This window comes from Ostrea edulis, chromosome 2 (genome assembly GCF_947568905.1).
Source record: "Ostrea edulis chromosome 2, xbOstEdul1.1, whole genome shotgun sequence".
In the NCBI taxonomy this organism is placed as follows: Eukaryota; Metazoa; Mollusca; class Bivalvia; order Ostreida; family Ostreidae; genus Ostrea; species Ostrea edulis.
In genome coordinates, this window is record NC_079165.1 from 46,373,793 (window position 1) to 46,391,266 (window position 17,474).

The 17,474-nt window shown below is 36.8% G+C and overlaps 1 protein-coding gene across 1 annotated transcript in view; it reads left to right on the forward strand.

Annotated features, from left to right (window-relative positions):
• The window catches only part of LOC130051710 (minichromosome maintenance domain-containing protein 2-like), a 165,082-nt gene that overhangs the window by 75,742 nt on the left and 71,866 nt on the right, over window positions 1-17,474 (forward strand). Inside the window, exons 16-18 of the mRNA XM_056154210.1 lie at window positions 1,404-1,587; window positions 6,807-6,957; window positions 14,942-15,081. Coding sequence (XP_056010185.1) covers window positions 1,404-1,587; window positions 6,807-6,957; window positions 14,942-15,081 — 475 coding nt within the window. The remainder of the gene's footprint in view (window positions 1-1,403; window positions 1,588-6,806; window positions 6,958-14,941; window positions 15,082-17,474) is intronic.

The following is a 17,474-nucleotide window of genomic DNA, read 5'->3' on the forward strand; positions in this document are numbered from 1 at the left end:
TCTTCTCAAGAACCATTGAGCCAGAAGAGTTCAACTTTACATGGAAGCTTTCTGACATAATGCAGATTCAAGTTTGTTCATATCATAGCCCCCAGGGGTCGGGTGGGGCCACAATAGTGGAAACCATATTTTATATATATTTATATAGGAAAAATCTTTAAAAATCTTCTTCTCAAGAACCATTGAGCTAGATGAGTTCAAATTTACATGGAAGCTTCCTGACATAATGCAGATTCAAGTTGTTCATATCATGGCCCCCAGGGGTTGGGTGGGGCCACAATAGGGGGAACCATATTTTATGTGTTTATATAGGAAAAATCTTTTAAAATCTTCTCAAGAACCGTTGAGCCAGAAGAGTTCAACTTTACATGGAAGCTTCCTGACATAATACAGATTCAAGTTTGTTCATATCATGGCCCCTGGGGGTTGGGTGGGGCCACACTAGGGGAAACCACATTTATATGTATTTATATAGGAAAAATCTTCTTCTCAAGAACCATTGAGCCAGAAGAGTTCAAATTTACATCGAAGTTTCCTGACATAGTTCAGATTCAAGTTTGAAGCTTTATGACATAGTTCAAATTCAAGTTTGTTGAAATCATGGCCCCCGGGGTGTCATGGCTCCTGAAAAGTTAATGGAATAACAATGGGAAATTCATTTTCCATGTGTTAAAGTGACTCAGGTGAGCGATGTGGCCCATTGGCCTCTTGTTTGTTTTTTTCTCATTTCAAAAAGATCTTTTATGAATTAAACATTGTGACAGTCAATATTCATTATGCATAGTGATATGGAGCAGAAAGACCTTTACCAAACTTGTAAATTTCATGATTCCCAGGACAGGTTCTGACTCGAAGACGGGGCATAAATAGTGTATATGTTCAAAACATGTCAGATACTAGCTTTAATGCTATTGATACTAAATTAAAACTAAACAGATATTTAGAGGGAGTAGGCTTTACCAAAATGGTAAATTTTATGATGCTAGGGGGTAAGGGTTTGGTTTCGGGGTGGAACCAAAATTACTATAGTGATTATTGTCTTTATCATTTGAAGAGCTTCTCTAAGTTAACTGATACAGCAACTACAGGATTTTGACTTTAGGGTATGTCCAAATTAGTGATATTGTTTATTATGTAAAGCCTTTTATCAGTATATATGCATTTTTTAGGGCGTTGAAGTTTTAAGAACACATCTTGTTTTATGCTGTTGCTGAATATTAGAATTTAGCTTAGATATTCCTAGATTTTTAGCCCTTGGGACTGATGATACTTTTAACTAGTACTCAGGTGACTGATAAGGCCTGTGGCCTCTTGTGTATACTTCCTGCAATATCATCTTTATATGCATTATTTTCCTTTCAAAATTTATGTAAAAAATTAATTGGGTGTAGTTTGATTTGTAGTTTTGTCTAGTGGAAAAGTTCTCATTGATATAGACAGTAAGTATACAAAAGGACTAGCAGTGACCACTGAGCAACCTCTATGTTCCACTATCTGGGGTTATGTTGACAAGTTTCATCTGAAGAAACCAAGAGAAGAATTCCTAGGTGGTGGAGAAGTAAGCTGTATGTCAAGAAATTTGGCTGAGTAAGAAACAATGCTAAAAGATATTTAAGATTTGCAGATATTTTCAATGTATTGAGTAATAGCATTTTGAATAACAAATTAGAGCTGTCAAGCACAATTCATAACCTTTAAATTTTTATGCTCTCGTATTCGGAGATTCATGGTCTGTTTGTCCACAAAAACTTTACCCTTGGCCATAACTTTTGAATTCTTAGTGCTAGGGTTATTATAATTTACGTGTGTATTCCTTGTGACAAGACCCCCTCTTTTTTTTTTTTAGCTCACCTAAGCTGAAAGCTCAAGTGAGCTTTTCTGGTTGTCCGTTGTCTGTCCGTCCGTCTGTAAACTTTTTACATTTTCGACTTCTCCTCCAGAACCACTGGGCCAATTATAATCAAACTTGGTCAAAAGCATCCTTGGGTGAAGGGCTTACAAGTTTGTTCAAATGAAGGCCCATGCCTTCTTCAAAGGGGAGATAATCACAAAAATGCAAAAATAGGGTGGGGTCATTTAAAAATCTTCTTCTCAAGAACCACTTGGCCAGAAGAGCTGAAATTTACATGAAAGCTTCCTGATATTATGCCAATTCAGGTTTGTTAAAATCATGGCTACCCGGGGGGGGGGGGGGGGGGGGGGGGGGGTTGGATGGGGCCACAATAGGGGATCAAAGTTTTACATGCAAATATATAAGGAAAATCTTGAAAAAAAATCTTTTTCTCAACAACCACTGAGCCAGAAAAGCTCAGATTTACATGAAAGGTTCCTGAAATAGTGCAGATTCAAATTTGTTAAACTCATGACCCCTAGGGTTAGGATGGGGCCACAATAGGGGATCAAAGTTTTACATAACTTATAGATAGAAAAAAATCTTTACAAATTTTCTCCTTAAGAACCATCAGGCTAAAGAAGTTTACATTTGCACAAAAGTTTGCATAAAAATCGTGGCCCCCACAGTGGGGGATCAAAATTTTACATACAACTATATAGGGAAAATCATTAAAAATCTTCTGAAAAATCACCGACCAGAAAAGTTTACATTTACATGAAAGCTTCATGACATCTAGTGCAGATTCAATCTTGTAAAAATCATGGCCCCCGGGGGTAGGTTGGGGTCACAATAGGGATCAAAGTTTTACAAATATATAGGAAAATTCTTTAAATATGAGCCAAGGTGACTCAGGTGAGTGATGTGGACCATGGACCTCTTGTTTTGTATGCAAGTGTATCTTGATGAGTTACAGATCAAATTTGAGTTTTGTTCTTGTTCATTGATTTGTAGCTGACCTGAGTGAGCTTATTTGATTGCCTGTTCTCTGTTTGTCAGTCCATCTGTCTGTGCATAAACTTTTTAGCTCACCTGAGCCAAAGGCTCAAGTGAGCTTTTCTGATCAAAATTTGTCTGTTGTCTGTCTGAGGCGGCGTTAACTCTTCACATTTTCATCTTCTCCAGAACCACTGAGCCAATTGCAACCAAACTTAACACAAAGCATCCTTGGATGATGGGATTTAAAGTTGTTCATATGAAGGACCATGCCCCTTTCAAAGGGAGATAATCACAAAAATCTTCTCAAGAACCACTGGGCCACAAAAGCTGAATTTACATGAAAGCTTTCTGACATAGTGGAGATTTAAGTTTATTAAAATCATGATCCCCGGGGATCTGTTTGGGTCACAATAAGGGATCAAAGTTATACATGCGAATATATAAAGAAAATTTTTACTCCATGGCCGAGTGGATAGAGCATCGCGCTCAAAATCGCACAGCCTCTTTACCTCTGGTTGGCGCGAGTTCGAATCCCGCTTGTGCCGGGAAGTGAGAAAGTTTCCCAGTTTACTTTCGGTAGGTTGTTGGTCTCTTCCCAGGTACATTGTATCTGGGTTCTCTCTTCCACCAATAAAAATTGGGCACCACCAAATAACTGAAAAATTGTTGAGTGTGGCAAAAAACAGCAAAACAAACAAAAATCTTCTTCACAAGAACCAATGGGCCAGAAGAGTGGAGGTTTACCTGAAAGCTTTCTGATATAGAGTAGATTTAAATTTGTTCATATCATAGCCCCGAGGGTAGGGTGGGACCAAAATAGGGGATCAAGGTTTTAGATGCAGATATATAGGAAAATCTTCTCCAAGACCACTGGGCCAATTTCAATCAAACTTTTTTTTTTTAGTTTTATAACATTTTTAAGAATGTTAAGAATTTCAATCTAACTTCGCACAAAGCATCCTTGGGTGAAGGGCTTTCAAGTTTGTTCAAATGAAGGACCATGCCCCCTTCAAAGGGAAGATAATCACAAAAATAGGGTGGGGTCATCTAAAAAATCTTCTCAAGAACCACTGGGCCACAAAAGCTGATATTTACATGAAAGCTTCCTGACATAGTGGAGATTCAAGTTTGTAAAAATCATGACCCCTGGGGGTAGGGTGGGGCCACAATAGGGGATCAAGGTTTTACATACCAATAAAAAAAACTTCTCAAGAACCAACGAGCCATAAGAGTGGAGATTGAAGTGAAAAATTCCTGATATAAAGTAGTTTCAAATTTGTTCAGATCATGGCCCCTGAGGGTAGGGTGGGGCCACAATAGTGGATCAAGGTTTTGCATGCAAATGTATAGGAAACCAAAGTTGGTACAAAGCATCCGTAGATGAAATTTGTTAATATGTATGGCACAAGGGCATATGATACAATGTAATTAATGAATTTGTAGTCTAATTTGATAATTAAGGTTGCTAATCAATGAATTTTTAGTCATTACCTTTCAAAAAGATTTTTCTGCTTGCATAATGATAGTTTTGCTCAAACTTGTTTATTGCAAGGAACTGCTGCTCAGGTGAGTGATGTGGCCCATGAGCCTCTTGTTACATTTTCAACTTCTTCTCCTGAATCACTGGGTCAATTTCAACCAAACTTGGCAAAAGCATCCTTGAGTAACGGGCTTTCAAGTTTTTTTCAAATGGAGAGCCATGACCCCTTTCAAAGGGGAGATAATCACAAAAAATGCAAAAATAGGATGGGGTCATTCAAAAATCTTCTCAAGAACCACTGGGCCAGAAGAGCTGAAATTTACATGAAAACTTCCTGACATAGTGCTGATTCAAGTTTGTAAAAATCATGACCCGAGGGGGTAGGATGGCACCGCAATATGGGTCAAAATTTAACATACAAATATACAGGGATCAATGTTTTACATACAAATGTTTAGGGAAAATCTTTAAAAATCTTTTTCTCAAAACCCACTAGGCTAGGAAAGTATCAATTTACATGAAAGCTTCCTTACAGTGCTGATTCAAGTTTGTTAAAGTTATGGCCCTCAGGGGAAGGATGGGTCAAAATAGGGGATCAAAGTTTTACATACAAATATATCGAGAAAATCTTTAAAGATCCTCTTCTGAAGAATCACTGGGCCAGAAAATTTTACATTTACATGAAAGCTTTCTGACATAGTGCAGATTTAAGTTTGTTAAAATCATGCCCTTGGGGGAAGGGTGGGGCCACAATAGGGGATCAAAGTTTTACATGCAAATATATAGGGAAAATCTTTAAAAATCTTCTCAAAACCATTGGGCTAAAGAAGTTTACATTTACATGAAAGCTTCCTGACAAAGTGCAGATTCAACCTCGTAAAAATCATGGCCCCTGAGGGTAGGTTGGGGCCACCATAGGGATCAAAGCTTTGCATGGGAATATATAGGGAAAATCTTTAAATATGGGCCAAGGTGACTCAGGTGAACGATGCAGCCCATGGGACTTTTGTTGATGGAGTTGTGCCCCTTTTATAAAGTATGTACAGTATAATTTGTCCAAACCGACCTCTGAGTACTCCGGCGCTCTGTCAATTCCGGCCACAAAATATAGTCCCTAACATTTCTTTAACAAATCCTTTATTAATAATTCCCTGTACTCCGGATACTGCGTATTCTGTATATCGGCCGGCTTACACAGTCCCAACTGCTATCAATTAACTTTAATTATCCTGTGTAAACCGGCCCCTCGATGATACACCACCCTATAATTGTTGCGGTCAATTGTATTTGGTGTACACAAGGTCCCAACTGCTCGTAATTAGCTCTAATTATCGCATTTAAACCAGCCACCCCACGATGACCAACCTGTCGGTATTCAGTCGATCACGCGCAGTGTACACAAAGGGTGTCTCAAGGGAAGCCACAGGTAAGTAAAAGAGTGCAACTGGCGAGGAGTCGCGATCAGTTTAAAATAAAACCTGATTTTTAGGGGGTGCACTTTTCAATTATGACAGCACCACGCACGAGGTAATGGCGCTCCCTCTAACGACAGAGACGAGAACTGACATTAAAAGACAAAGTTCAATTAATCGATGAATTCGATACATTCTTGGAATGAAACAAAATCGGCAACAATCCCGTTATGTTTTCCAAAAGCAGGGTTTCCCCTCATGGACTTCTCGGAGCTCTACGGCGAGTCAGACAGTGATGATATGCAGTTAGTTAGGTACAACTCGCCATGTCCGGTCGATCACTCGGCATTGCATTCGTTTCCGTTTCACAAATTGAGACAGTTGAAAGCGATACATTTACAATGAAAGCTGGCAAAGACAAATTTTAAACGAACACAACACAAACTTGACGAACGTACATAATGTAGCACTTGATAACGGCGATGATGTAGATGAAATCGACAATTTACCAACAGAAAATTGCGCGAATAATTCCCAGATTTTAAACTATTAAATAAAAATTGAAACTTTTTCAAATGAGCACGACAATAAAACACTGTCATTTTTATTGTTACATTTTGAATTCTTTTGTGATATATTAAAACGTTAGCAATCATTACACACGTATGCATAGATAGTGAATACAAGGGAAGCAACTCTCATTATTGTCAACATTCTGCACTCCGGACTCTGTGCAAACCGGCCAATTTCTTTGGAACCACACATAGCCGGTTTAGACAGATTATACTGTATTTATTTTATGGCTGTTAAAACACATAAAGGATTTATATTGAGTTCTTCGTTGTACTAAATGTGTGTAACAAACAATCTGAATACCAAATTCAATGCTATATTTCATTAGATTTCCTACATTTAACTTTACTGCAGGCTGGGGCGTTTGTATCTTGCCGACACATCTAGTTTTACCAGAATTACTTTACTGCCATATTTGGGCATCAGAGTTTTTATAGGTGCTATATTTTCAGCAAAGGTATATTAAAATAATATTTGATATTGTCCTGTAAGTTTCTCATGTTACTTTCAGAGCCTTCAGCATTGTACAGATCACTGATAGTGATCAGCTCTCACACACTGAAGAAGTGGATTTTCACATCTCATATCAGACCCTTCAAATCTCCATGGAGGGAGCAAAGGAGAGTTTGCATTTCCCTCTGTCTTTCAATGACTTTGAGAAGGTAAGAGAATGATTTATACAACTTCATAATGTACAATTTTTAAGTCACCTGCAATAGGTAGTTGTCCATCTTCCATTGTGCATTAACATTTTACAATATTACTGTAAGTACATGGCCATTTTTTTTTTATTAAATGTGGTTATGCAGATCATGGTGCCCTCTACCAGAATTGTGAAATTCTGTACCATTGTATCAGGGTTTCAGGCTCTAGGGCAGAGCTAAAAAGGCAAAAGAATAGTGGTGTACTTTACCTAATAAAATCTTCAGTGCATTGTGACAAAATGCTGTATGTATAGTTAAGAATACAAAATTGTGGAATTCATGACCTATGCACTATTTTCTGAGGCTTTAGGGAATGCCAGTGATATGGTGAAAATACAGTACATGATTTTTGTTTTCAATGCTTTTTAGCTCACCTGAGCTGAAAGCTCAAGTTAGTTTTTCTGTGTTCTGTCTGTAAACTTTTCACATTTTTGACTTCTTCTCCAGAACCATTGGGCCAATATCAACCAAACCTGGCATAGAGCATCCTTGGGTAAGGGCTGTTCCAGAAATGATCAAATGGGGGGGTCGGGCGGCAAACGATATTTTTTTGTGTGGGTGGTCGTATTTTTTCATATTTTAATTGGTCCGTGGTTGGACTGTTAAAAAAATATTTATTATGGGTAGTGGGTAGTTTTATTTTGTGCCACGTGGGTGTTGAGTTTTCAGAATATTTTTCTTGTCGTGTTGGTTACAAAACATCGGAGGGAAAATTGAAAACGTGCTTTCGAAATGCTGCTTTCGAAATCGGAAGTAACATAGAACTATTCGAGTTGTCGCTCTTTGCAGCGCATAACTTTCCATAACGGCACTCTTCAAATTAGAGGCGCGTTTAGTGGGGTCCCTTTGGACGTGATGGCAGCGAACTCTGTAATCTGTAGATTATTACAGTTTACAGTGCATCGATTTTGGGAATATTTTGAAACCAATAGGTATTCCGTTTTCTAATAAAAATAGGCAAACCTTAGTTGATTTATACGAGGGTACCGATGCGTTATATTTATCAGTCGGTGTGATGGTGATAGAGGCCTCCGGGCGCGGGCTCCATTAGAAGACGAACGATTCGTGGAAAAACATATCCATACCCATTTCATGATAATAGCATCGTTTGGAATCCCAATCTTTCCAACATTCCCGCCATAGATGCCTTTGATTGTTGATGTGACATCGTTTCTTCAGAACTACTGTGATACAATGTCGCACAGGCATTACCGCGTCATTGACTAGAATGTTTGTCCCGAAAACCTCGCGAGATTTGTACCGTTTTCATTTTTAAAAATATTTTTGTGGTGGGTCTGGTTAGGTTTTTTTTTTATTAGATGGGTCATTGTAAAATGAGTTTATTAATTTGATGGGTCATGGGGTAATTTTTTATTATTTTTTTTATGGGTGCTTGGTATATACAAAAGGTGCCTCCCGACACCCCCCCCCCACCCCCCCCCCCCCCCATGTATTTATTTCTGGAATAGCCCTAAAGGGATTTTAAGTTTGTTCAAATGAAGGGTCTTGCCCTCTTCAAAGGGGAGATAATTACATAAATAGGGTGGGGTCATTTAAAAATCTCCTCAAGAACCACTGGACAAGAAGAGCTGAAGTTTACATGAAAGCTTTCTGACATAGTGCAGATTCAAGTTAGTTAAAACCATGAAACTTGGGTGTAGGTTGGGGCCACAATAGGGGATCAAAGTTTTACATGCGGATATATAGGGAAAATCTTCTCAAGAACCATTGGGCCAGGAAAGTACAAATTTACATAAAAGCTTCATGACATAGTGCAAAATCAAGATTGTTAAAATGATGGCCCCAGGAGGTAGGATGGGGCCACAAAAGGGGATCAAAGTTTTACATACAAATAGACAGAAAAAAATTTAAAAATCTTCTCAAAACCCACTGAGCCAGAAAAGTTTACATTTACTTGAATGCTTCCTGACATAGTGCAGATTCAAGTTTGTAAAAATGTTGGCCCCTGGGGTAGGGTTAGGCTACAATAGGGGATAAAAGTTTTGCATACAACTGTATAGGGAAAATCTTTAAAAATCTTCTCAAGAACCTCTGGGCCAGAAAAGTTTACATTTACTTGAAAGCTTCCTGACATAGTGGAGATTCAAGTTTGTAAATATAATGACCCCCTGGGGTAGGTTTGGGCCACAATAGGGGATCAAAGTTTTACATTCAAATATAATGGGGAAATGTTCTCAAGAACCACTGGACCAAAAAAGTTTACATATACATGAAATCTTGACATATTGCAAATTCAAGTTTGTTAACATCACAGTCCCTGAGGGTAGGGTAGGGCCACAATAGGGGATCAAACTTTTACATACAAATATGTAGGAAAAATCTTTTAAAAATCTTCTTATAAAACCACTTGGCCAAAAAAGTTGGGGCCACAATAGAGATCAAAGTTGTACATGCGAATATATATATATATATATATATATATATATATATATATATATATATATATATATAGGGAAAAAATTCAAATATGATCCAAGGTTGCTCAGGTGAGTGTTGTGGCTCATGGGGCTCTTGTTTAATCTTAGACATTGAAAAAGCTGAATCTGGAAAGCTAAGGGCAATTCATTTTCATTTTCAAGTCGGCTCAAGTGAGCTTTTCTGATCAAAACTTTCTGTTCCCCATCGATGGCCTTGTAGTTGTCACAAACTTTTCATTTTTAGGTCACCTGAGCTTAAAGCTCAAGTGAGCTATTTTGATCACCTGTTGTCCATCCGTCTGTCTGTAAACTTTTTATATTTTCGACTTCTTCTCCAGAACCACTGGACCAATTTCAACCAAACTTGGCCAAAACTATCCTTGGGCAAAGGACTTTCAAGTTTGTTCAAATGAAGGGCCATATCCGTTTCAAAAGGGAGATAATCACAAAAATAGGGTGGGGTCATTTAAAAATCTTCTTCTCAAGAACCACTTGGCCAGAAAAGCTGAAATTTACCTGAAAGCTTCCTGACATAGTGCAGATTCAAGTTTGTAAAAATCATGGCCCCCGGGGGTAGGATGGGGCGACAATAGGGGATCAATTTTTACATAGAAATCTTTAGGGAAAATCTTTAAAAATCTTCTGAAATATCACTGGTCCAGAAAAATTTACATTCACATGAAAGCTTCCTGACCTAGTCCAGATTCAATTTTGAAAAAATCATGACCCCCGGGAGTAGGTTGGGATCACAATAGGGATCAAAGTTTTACATGTGAATATATAGGAAAAATCTTTTAAATATGAGTCAGGTGAGCGATGTGGCCCATGGGCCTCTTGTTTCATCTCCTCCTCCAGAACCACCAGGCCAATTTTCAATCAAACTAAGCACAAAGCATCCTTGGGGGAAGGGGAATTCAAGTTTGTTCAAATGAAAGGCCATGCCCTCTTCAAAGGGGAGATAATCACAAATAAAAATAAGATGGGGTCATTTAAAAGTGTCCGAGTGGTTAGAGTATCACGCTCAAAATCACCCGGCCTCTCACCTCTGGTTGGTGCGAGTTCGAATCCCGCTCGCGCCGGTAAGTGAAAAAGTTTCCCAGTTTACTTTCAGAAGGTCGGTGGTCTCTTCCCAGGTACATTGTATTTGGGTTCTCTCTTCCACCAATAAAAACTGGGCGTCACCAGATAATTGAAAAATTGTTAAGTGTGGCGGAAAACAACAAAAACAATCTCAAGAACCATTGGGCCAGAAAAGCTGAAATTTACATGAAAGCTTCCAGGCATAGTGAGATTCAAGTTTCATGAAATCATGACCCCCAGGGGTATGTTGGGGCAGCATTAGGGGTTCAAAGTTATACATGCGAATATAGAAAGAAAATCTTTTAAAAGTTTTTTTCTCATTGAGCCAGAAGAGTGGAGATTTACCTGAAAGCTCTCTGATTTTACTCAGGTGACCTAAAAATTTGGAACTCTTCATAAAAAGAAGTCACAAAAATGATGCGCCATTTGGGCAACTCTTGTACATACAAATTAGTGATGTTAAAGACAGCTTATTTCTCATACAAAAATATGTCTGATTTGCAGATTATTTTTAGCTCAAGTGAGCTTTTCTGATCACCCATAGTCCAGTGTCCGTCCGTCTGTAAACTTTTAACATTTTTTACTTCTTCTCAAAAACCACTGGGCCAATTTCAACCAAAGTTGGCACAAATCATCCTTAGGTAAAGGGAATTCTAAATTGTTTTAAAAAATAAAGGAGCAGGCCACCTTCCAAGGTGAGATAGTCAAGACAAGGTAAAAATACAGTAGGGTCATTAAAAAATCTTCTTCTCAAGAACCACTGGGCCAGAAAAGATGAAATTTACAGATTAAGCTTTATTAGGTAGTGCAGATTCTAAATTGTTAAAATCATGGTCCCCGGGAGTTGGATGGGGCCACAATAGGGGATTTTTTACATCATTGAGAAAAAGATTTTAACTATATATTTGTATGTAAAACATTTTTTACATACAAATATATAGGAAAAATCTTTAAAAATCTTCTTCTCAAGAACCACTGAGCCAGAAAAGCTGATTTTTACATGAAAACTTTCTGACATAGTGCAGATTCAAGTTTATTCAAATCATGGCCCCCGGGGGTAGGATGGGGCCACAAGGGGGGATTAAAGTTTTACATACAAATATATAGGAAAAATCTTCTTTTCAAGAACTACTGAGCCAGAAAAGCTGATTTTTACATGAAAACTTTCTGACATAATGCAGATTCAAGTTTGTTAAAATCATGGCCCCCGGGGGTAGGATGGGGCCACAAGGGGGGATCAATGTTTTACATACAAATATATAGTTAAAATCTTTTTCTCAATAACCACTGAGTCAGAAAAGCTGATATTTACAAGAAAACTTTCTGACATAGTGCAGATTCAAGTTTGTTCAAATCATGGCCCCTGGGGGATAGGATGGGGCCACAAGTTGGGGGGTCAAAGTTTTACATACAAATATAGGGAAAAGCTTTAAAAATCTTCTTCTCAAGAACCATTGGGCCAAAGAAGTTGAACATTTACATGAAAGCTTTCTGACATGGTGTAGATTCAAGTTTGCAAAGGGTAGTTTATGCCATAATAGGGACTACGGTTTTACATGCAAATATATATGGAAAGTCTTCAGATATGGGCCAAGGTGACTCAGGTGAGCGATGTGGCCCATGGGCCTATTGTTTTATATTATTATTGTTGGATTTCTGATTGTTTAATCTATAATACATGTACCGGTATAAAGATGGAGAGAGAAAATACGATGATAAATTGCATTGTATAGGGAACGTTAGAAATTAAAATATTCTAGGTGCGAGTCAATGCTATCAAAACTCAAGTATACTGGGCCTGTCCTCGAGATCTGAAGACTGCTGGTCATCATTAGCCATGATTGTTATCAAAACATTTTTCTCAGGTAGCTGTAGACCATGGTCTCTGCAAATGTCAATCAACCTAAGCTCTATTGTTAAAAGTTTGATTGACCAGCGGCTTATCATTGATCGAAACACAGGTAAAATTTGGGGGCGTTAACTTAAAGTTGGGTCTTTAAGGCTTTTCTATTCAGAATGTGTGTTGTATCAATTCGAAGTGCACAATATGCTTTCAGGTTGAATTTCACTGTCCGACGGGCGTATATTGTACCGTTTACTGTACTCTTGTTCAGTTATCTGGTGGCGCCCAGTATTTGTTGGTGGGAGAACACAGATACAATGTACCGACCTTCCGAAAGTAAACTGGGAAACTTTCTCACTTACCGGCGCGAGCGGGATTAGAACCCGCGCCGACCAGAGGTGAGAGGCCGTGTGATATTGAGCGTGATGCTCTAACCACTCGGCCACGGAGATCCAACTTGATACAAATTATCCTTAAAGGAAAGGGATTCAAGTTTGTTCAAATGAAGGGCCATGCCCCCTTCAAAGGGGAGATAATTTCAAAAATAAGGTGGGTTCATTTAAAAATCTTCTCAAGAACCACTGGGCCAGAAAAGCTGAAATTTACATGAAAGTTTCCTGACATGGCGGAGATTCGAGTTTGTAAAAATCATAACCCCTGGTGTTAGGGTGGGGCTAGACTTACTCAAGTCTCTATGTTTAATAATCAGTGCTCTCTTTAATACTTTTGATAATGCCAAACATATGTTTGGTGACATAAAGTATGGTAGAGAGCAGAGAAACACAGTAAAATTTGGATGAAATGATAATGTAATAAAAACAACATAGAGACTTGAGCAAGTCTAGGGTGGGGCCACAATAGGGAATCAAAGTTTTGCATGTTAATGTACAGGGAACCAAACTAAATGGCACAAAACATCCTTAATGATTTGAAAGGCCATACCTATCTGCAAGGGCATATGATAATTAATTAATTTGTCATCAAATTTAATAATTAAGTTTGATAAGGCCAATTTTTTTTTTAAAATTGGTTTACGGATTTCAAAATTTTCAAATCCGTTCGGAGGAGGTAAAAAAAAAGTTCAAATGACAAAATGTTAAGTAATAAAAATGAACTTGATTTGAGGTCAATGTTTTATTATCAACTTCAATATTCTCTTCACTGTCAACTTATGACGGTGGTATATAGCGACTATTGTGCCGTGACCATGGCAACAATGCTGTTTCCTTCAAAAATGTTATTGTTTATTGAATTAACTTTCTATCATTATCAAATGTCCATTGTTTACCATTTAGTTATGTAAATCCCAAAATAAAAGAACCACATCGTTTTTCCATTCAAAAGATGGCATCCATGACGTATATAGGGACGCACTAATCACCGGAAGTACTAAAATCCTGACTGACCTTACCAAGCTTATATTTTTTCCAAAAATTTACTTTTAAGTTTAAAGTCTTATTTATGAAGTCATTTGTAAAGTTATAAATAAAATATTCATGAAATCTAAAAACATTTATTTAAAAATTCTAAATTTTATATAGATCAAATCAATTTATTGTTAGTAGTCAACAAATTTTATACAATGAATGAATTCAATGTTAAATATGTTTTCAACCTCCTTCAATATATGAAGAATATTTCTTTAAAATTCATTAATAAGAATTTAAAAGTGTATCGTCAGCAAAATGTATGCATTGTATAAGGTCAGGTAGGGTTATACTTGTTTAGGTGATTAGTGCAACCCAACGTACGTCATGGATGCCATCTGCAAACAAGTGTGTTTGTTTTTATTTTGGGATTTACATATCTAAATGGTATGCAATGTAATGCTAATTAGAAGTTAGTTTCATAAACAGATAACTTATTGGAAGCAAAAAGCATTGTTACTAAGGTACAAAATAATTGTTAGCACCGGTTGAAGTTGACTGATATTCCACACATGACACATGAATATTATGGACTGTCCCGAGATTTCAACAATCAACGGAGGCGTCTGTCCAAATATCCAGTCCAGCGGAATCTATTTTCCTTTCTTTCTTTTTTCTTTTTTGTTTTGTTTGTTTGGGGGTTTTTTTGTGAAAAGGAAAAATTACAGTGTTGGAAATATAAAAAGGAGTGAAAAACCATTTTATTTTTTTTCCAACATCCAAAAAAATCAGTGCGGCGGATCCGTAAACCAACTCAATAAAAGAAAAAGGCCTAAATAATGAATTTTTAGTCGTTACCTTTAAAATTTCTGACCCAAACTGCTTGTATAATGATAGATTTGCTCAAACTTGTTTATTGCTCAGGTGAGCAAAGTGGCCCATGGGCCTCTTGTTGAATCAAAAACCAATTAAAACTGTGATCGAGCTGGTTGTGAAGAGTTGCTGCATGTTACTCAGGTACCTATAAGCCTTTTTTGTCTATAATGAGGTTAATTTATCATAACATTTTATTTACTTATTCTAGAAAGTGTATAGCTTGTGTATTTGTCCTTCCTTTCAGAATTGGGGTATTATATGAGAATACTACATATACCAGTAGTCAAGTATTTTTACAGATAGAGTTTTATTTACATTGTTGTCATTTGATGTTTTAGTATTTCAAGCATATACAGAAAATACATGTGAAAATGAGTCCAGGAGCAGAAAATCTTCTTCATGAATATTATCTTGCGACTCGGAGAGCCAGAAATTCGACTGATGTCAGCATTATAACAACTAATACTTTGTCTACATTGTAAGTTTGTGTGCTAATCTAAGAAAACACATTTATTGAAGATTGAAGTGTAGGCCCTTTGCTGTTTACCACACTTTAACAGTTTAAAAATTTGACGTTTTGACTTTTACAAAAATTCATTTTAGATCATGTTCCAATGTACAAAATTCCAGTTTACTGGCATACTCGATCGACACATACTTAATACAAATTTTACTTTGCATCATCCTGCTTGGATGAATTGATTTTCCTAGAATCCTACTTGGTTTCAATTTCATATCAAAACGGGTATTTAAGTGATGAATTTTATCTTGGTCATGAAAGAGTTTATAGCAATTGGTTAAATTTGTTATTAATTATAAGTGTTGTAGAGTAGTGATTGAAATTTAGCCTTACTCACACAAGTTGTTTGACCTACTATACTGCACTCAAATGGAGGTTGTGGAGGCAATGATAAGATAAGATAAATTTATTCCAATTTTGGGCCCAGAGGGCATAACAGTAAGACATTTTATAAAGAAGGAAATTCAAAAAAGAAAGAAAGTTTACAACATTAACTACAGGTAACATAGACTGCAAACTGCGTGTGGATGCAGCATGTTGGGGAAACAAGTACAAACATATATGAATTGCTAATCATGTATATATACAAGTGGATGGACAGTATCAGTATTATACCAATATATGAATTATAAACTATAATGATTTTTGCAGTTTTAAAGCATCACTTCTTTTTCTGAAAGTTTGTACTAAATATTCGCTCAATTTGACAATTACTGGTTTGTCTTCATTAATCATCAACCAAGTAAATTTGTCCTTATTTGTTAGATAGATAAAATTTTTGTTGAGCTTGTATATACCATTAAAAAACATATTTCTCTCTTCAACATAGAATGGACAATCAGTAAGGAAATGAAATTCATCTTCAACACAATTAAGGTTACATAATTCACATATTCTTTTGTTTCTTTCTAAAGAAATCTTATGGCCAGAATTGGTTTTTGTAAATTCATATCTTCCTCTTTCAATTCGAAGGTCATGTGCACTAATTCGAAATCTACATAGAGTTTTTCTTAATTCTAGGGATTCTAAAAATATATAACTTTCCAGAGTAAAGTTTTCTTTATACGAAAAATATGTTGTGAGTTTTCTTGATTTCTGACCCTCTTCACGTCGTTTTGACCAGTAAAGTAAAAATAGTTTCCATACCTGTGACGATGAAGTTGTTCAAAAACAGAAAAGCCCAGAAAATGAGAATTACAGACCCGAAAGTGTACTAATACACCAGTAGAGCAGTGAAGGAATGCTGATTGATAAATGGAACAGCTCTCAGCAAGAACGGAATGCTATAGGTCCAAGATTTGAACGAACGGTTGGGCCTTAATTTCAAATTCTGCATTTTGGACACTTTCAGTACTTTTTATTTATGCACAGACTGCGGGAAAGAGACGGAGATTACTTACTTCATATGATAGATATGGAAGGAAGGGGGATAATGATACTAATAAGATTTATATAGCACCTTATATCAAACAAATTACTCTTAAGGCGCTTTACAAAAGTAAGAACAGGAATAAAACAATAAAACACAATTAAATGAAATGGGATGGAAGTAAATTAATACATGCAATTATGCATTCCTTATTCATTCTACATGGGGATATTTACATTTATGTAATATAAACAATAGAACTTTTAAAAAAAAAAAACAATCAAATTGTGTCATTTCAGGCCAGGTGCAATTTCATTATTATAACATTGTCACCCTCTACTCAAAATTTTATATTTATGCCCCCCTTCAAAGAAGAGAGGCCTATTGGTTTGCACCTGTCGCTCGGTCAGTAAACCACATGTTGTCCACTCAATATCTTAAGAACCCATTCACTTGATTGTAATGATATTTCATATATGAGTTAGTTATGAGTAGAAGAGGACCCCTATTGTTTTTCAGGTCCAAAGTTAAGGGTCAATCTACTCTGGACATAGGATGATCTTGTCCACTCAATATCTTGAGAAGCCTTAAAGTTTGCTTGGCAGACATCAAACTTTGTACACTGGTACATCCCAAGGAGTAGATGACCCCTATTGATTTTGAAGTCACATGGCAATCTAATTAAAATCAGATCCAAGAATACGCTCACAATCGCTACAATAGGATCTGACATAACCCCATAGGGGGTCATGTCCACATGACCTTTCGCTTGGAATATTCATGAGAACTATTGGCCAGTCAGATTGCGACATACAGACAATGATGGCTATTTAGGTGGTTCCTGGCAATTCGTAAACAAATTGCTGTAGTCTCTCTCCTACGAACTTTATTCCACACTGTAAAATTGTATATTCTCGCATAACGAATTTTAAACTTTCGCAATAATACCTAATCTATTTCGTTCATGTAAACAACAAAACGT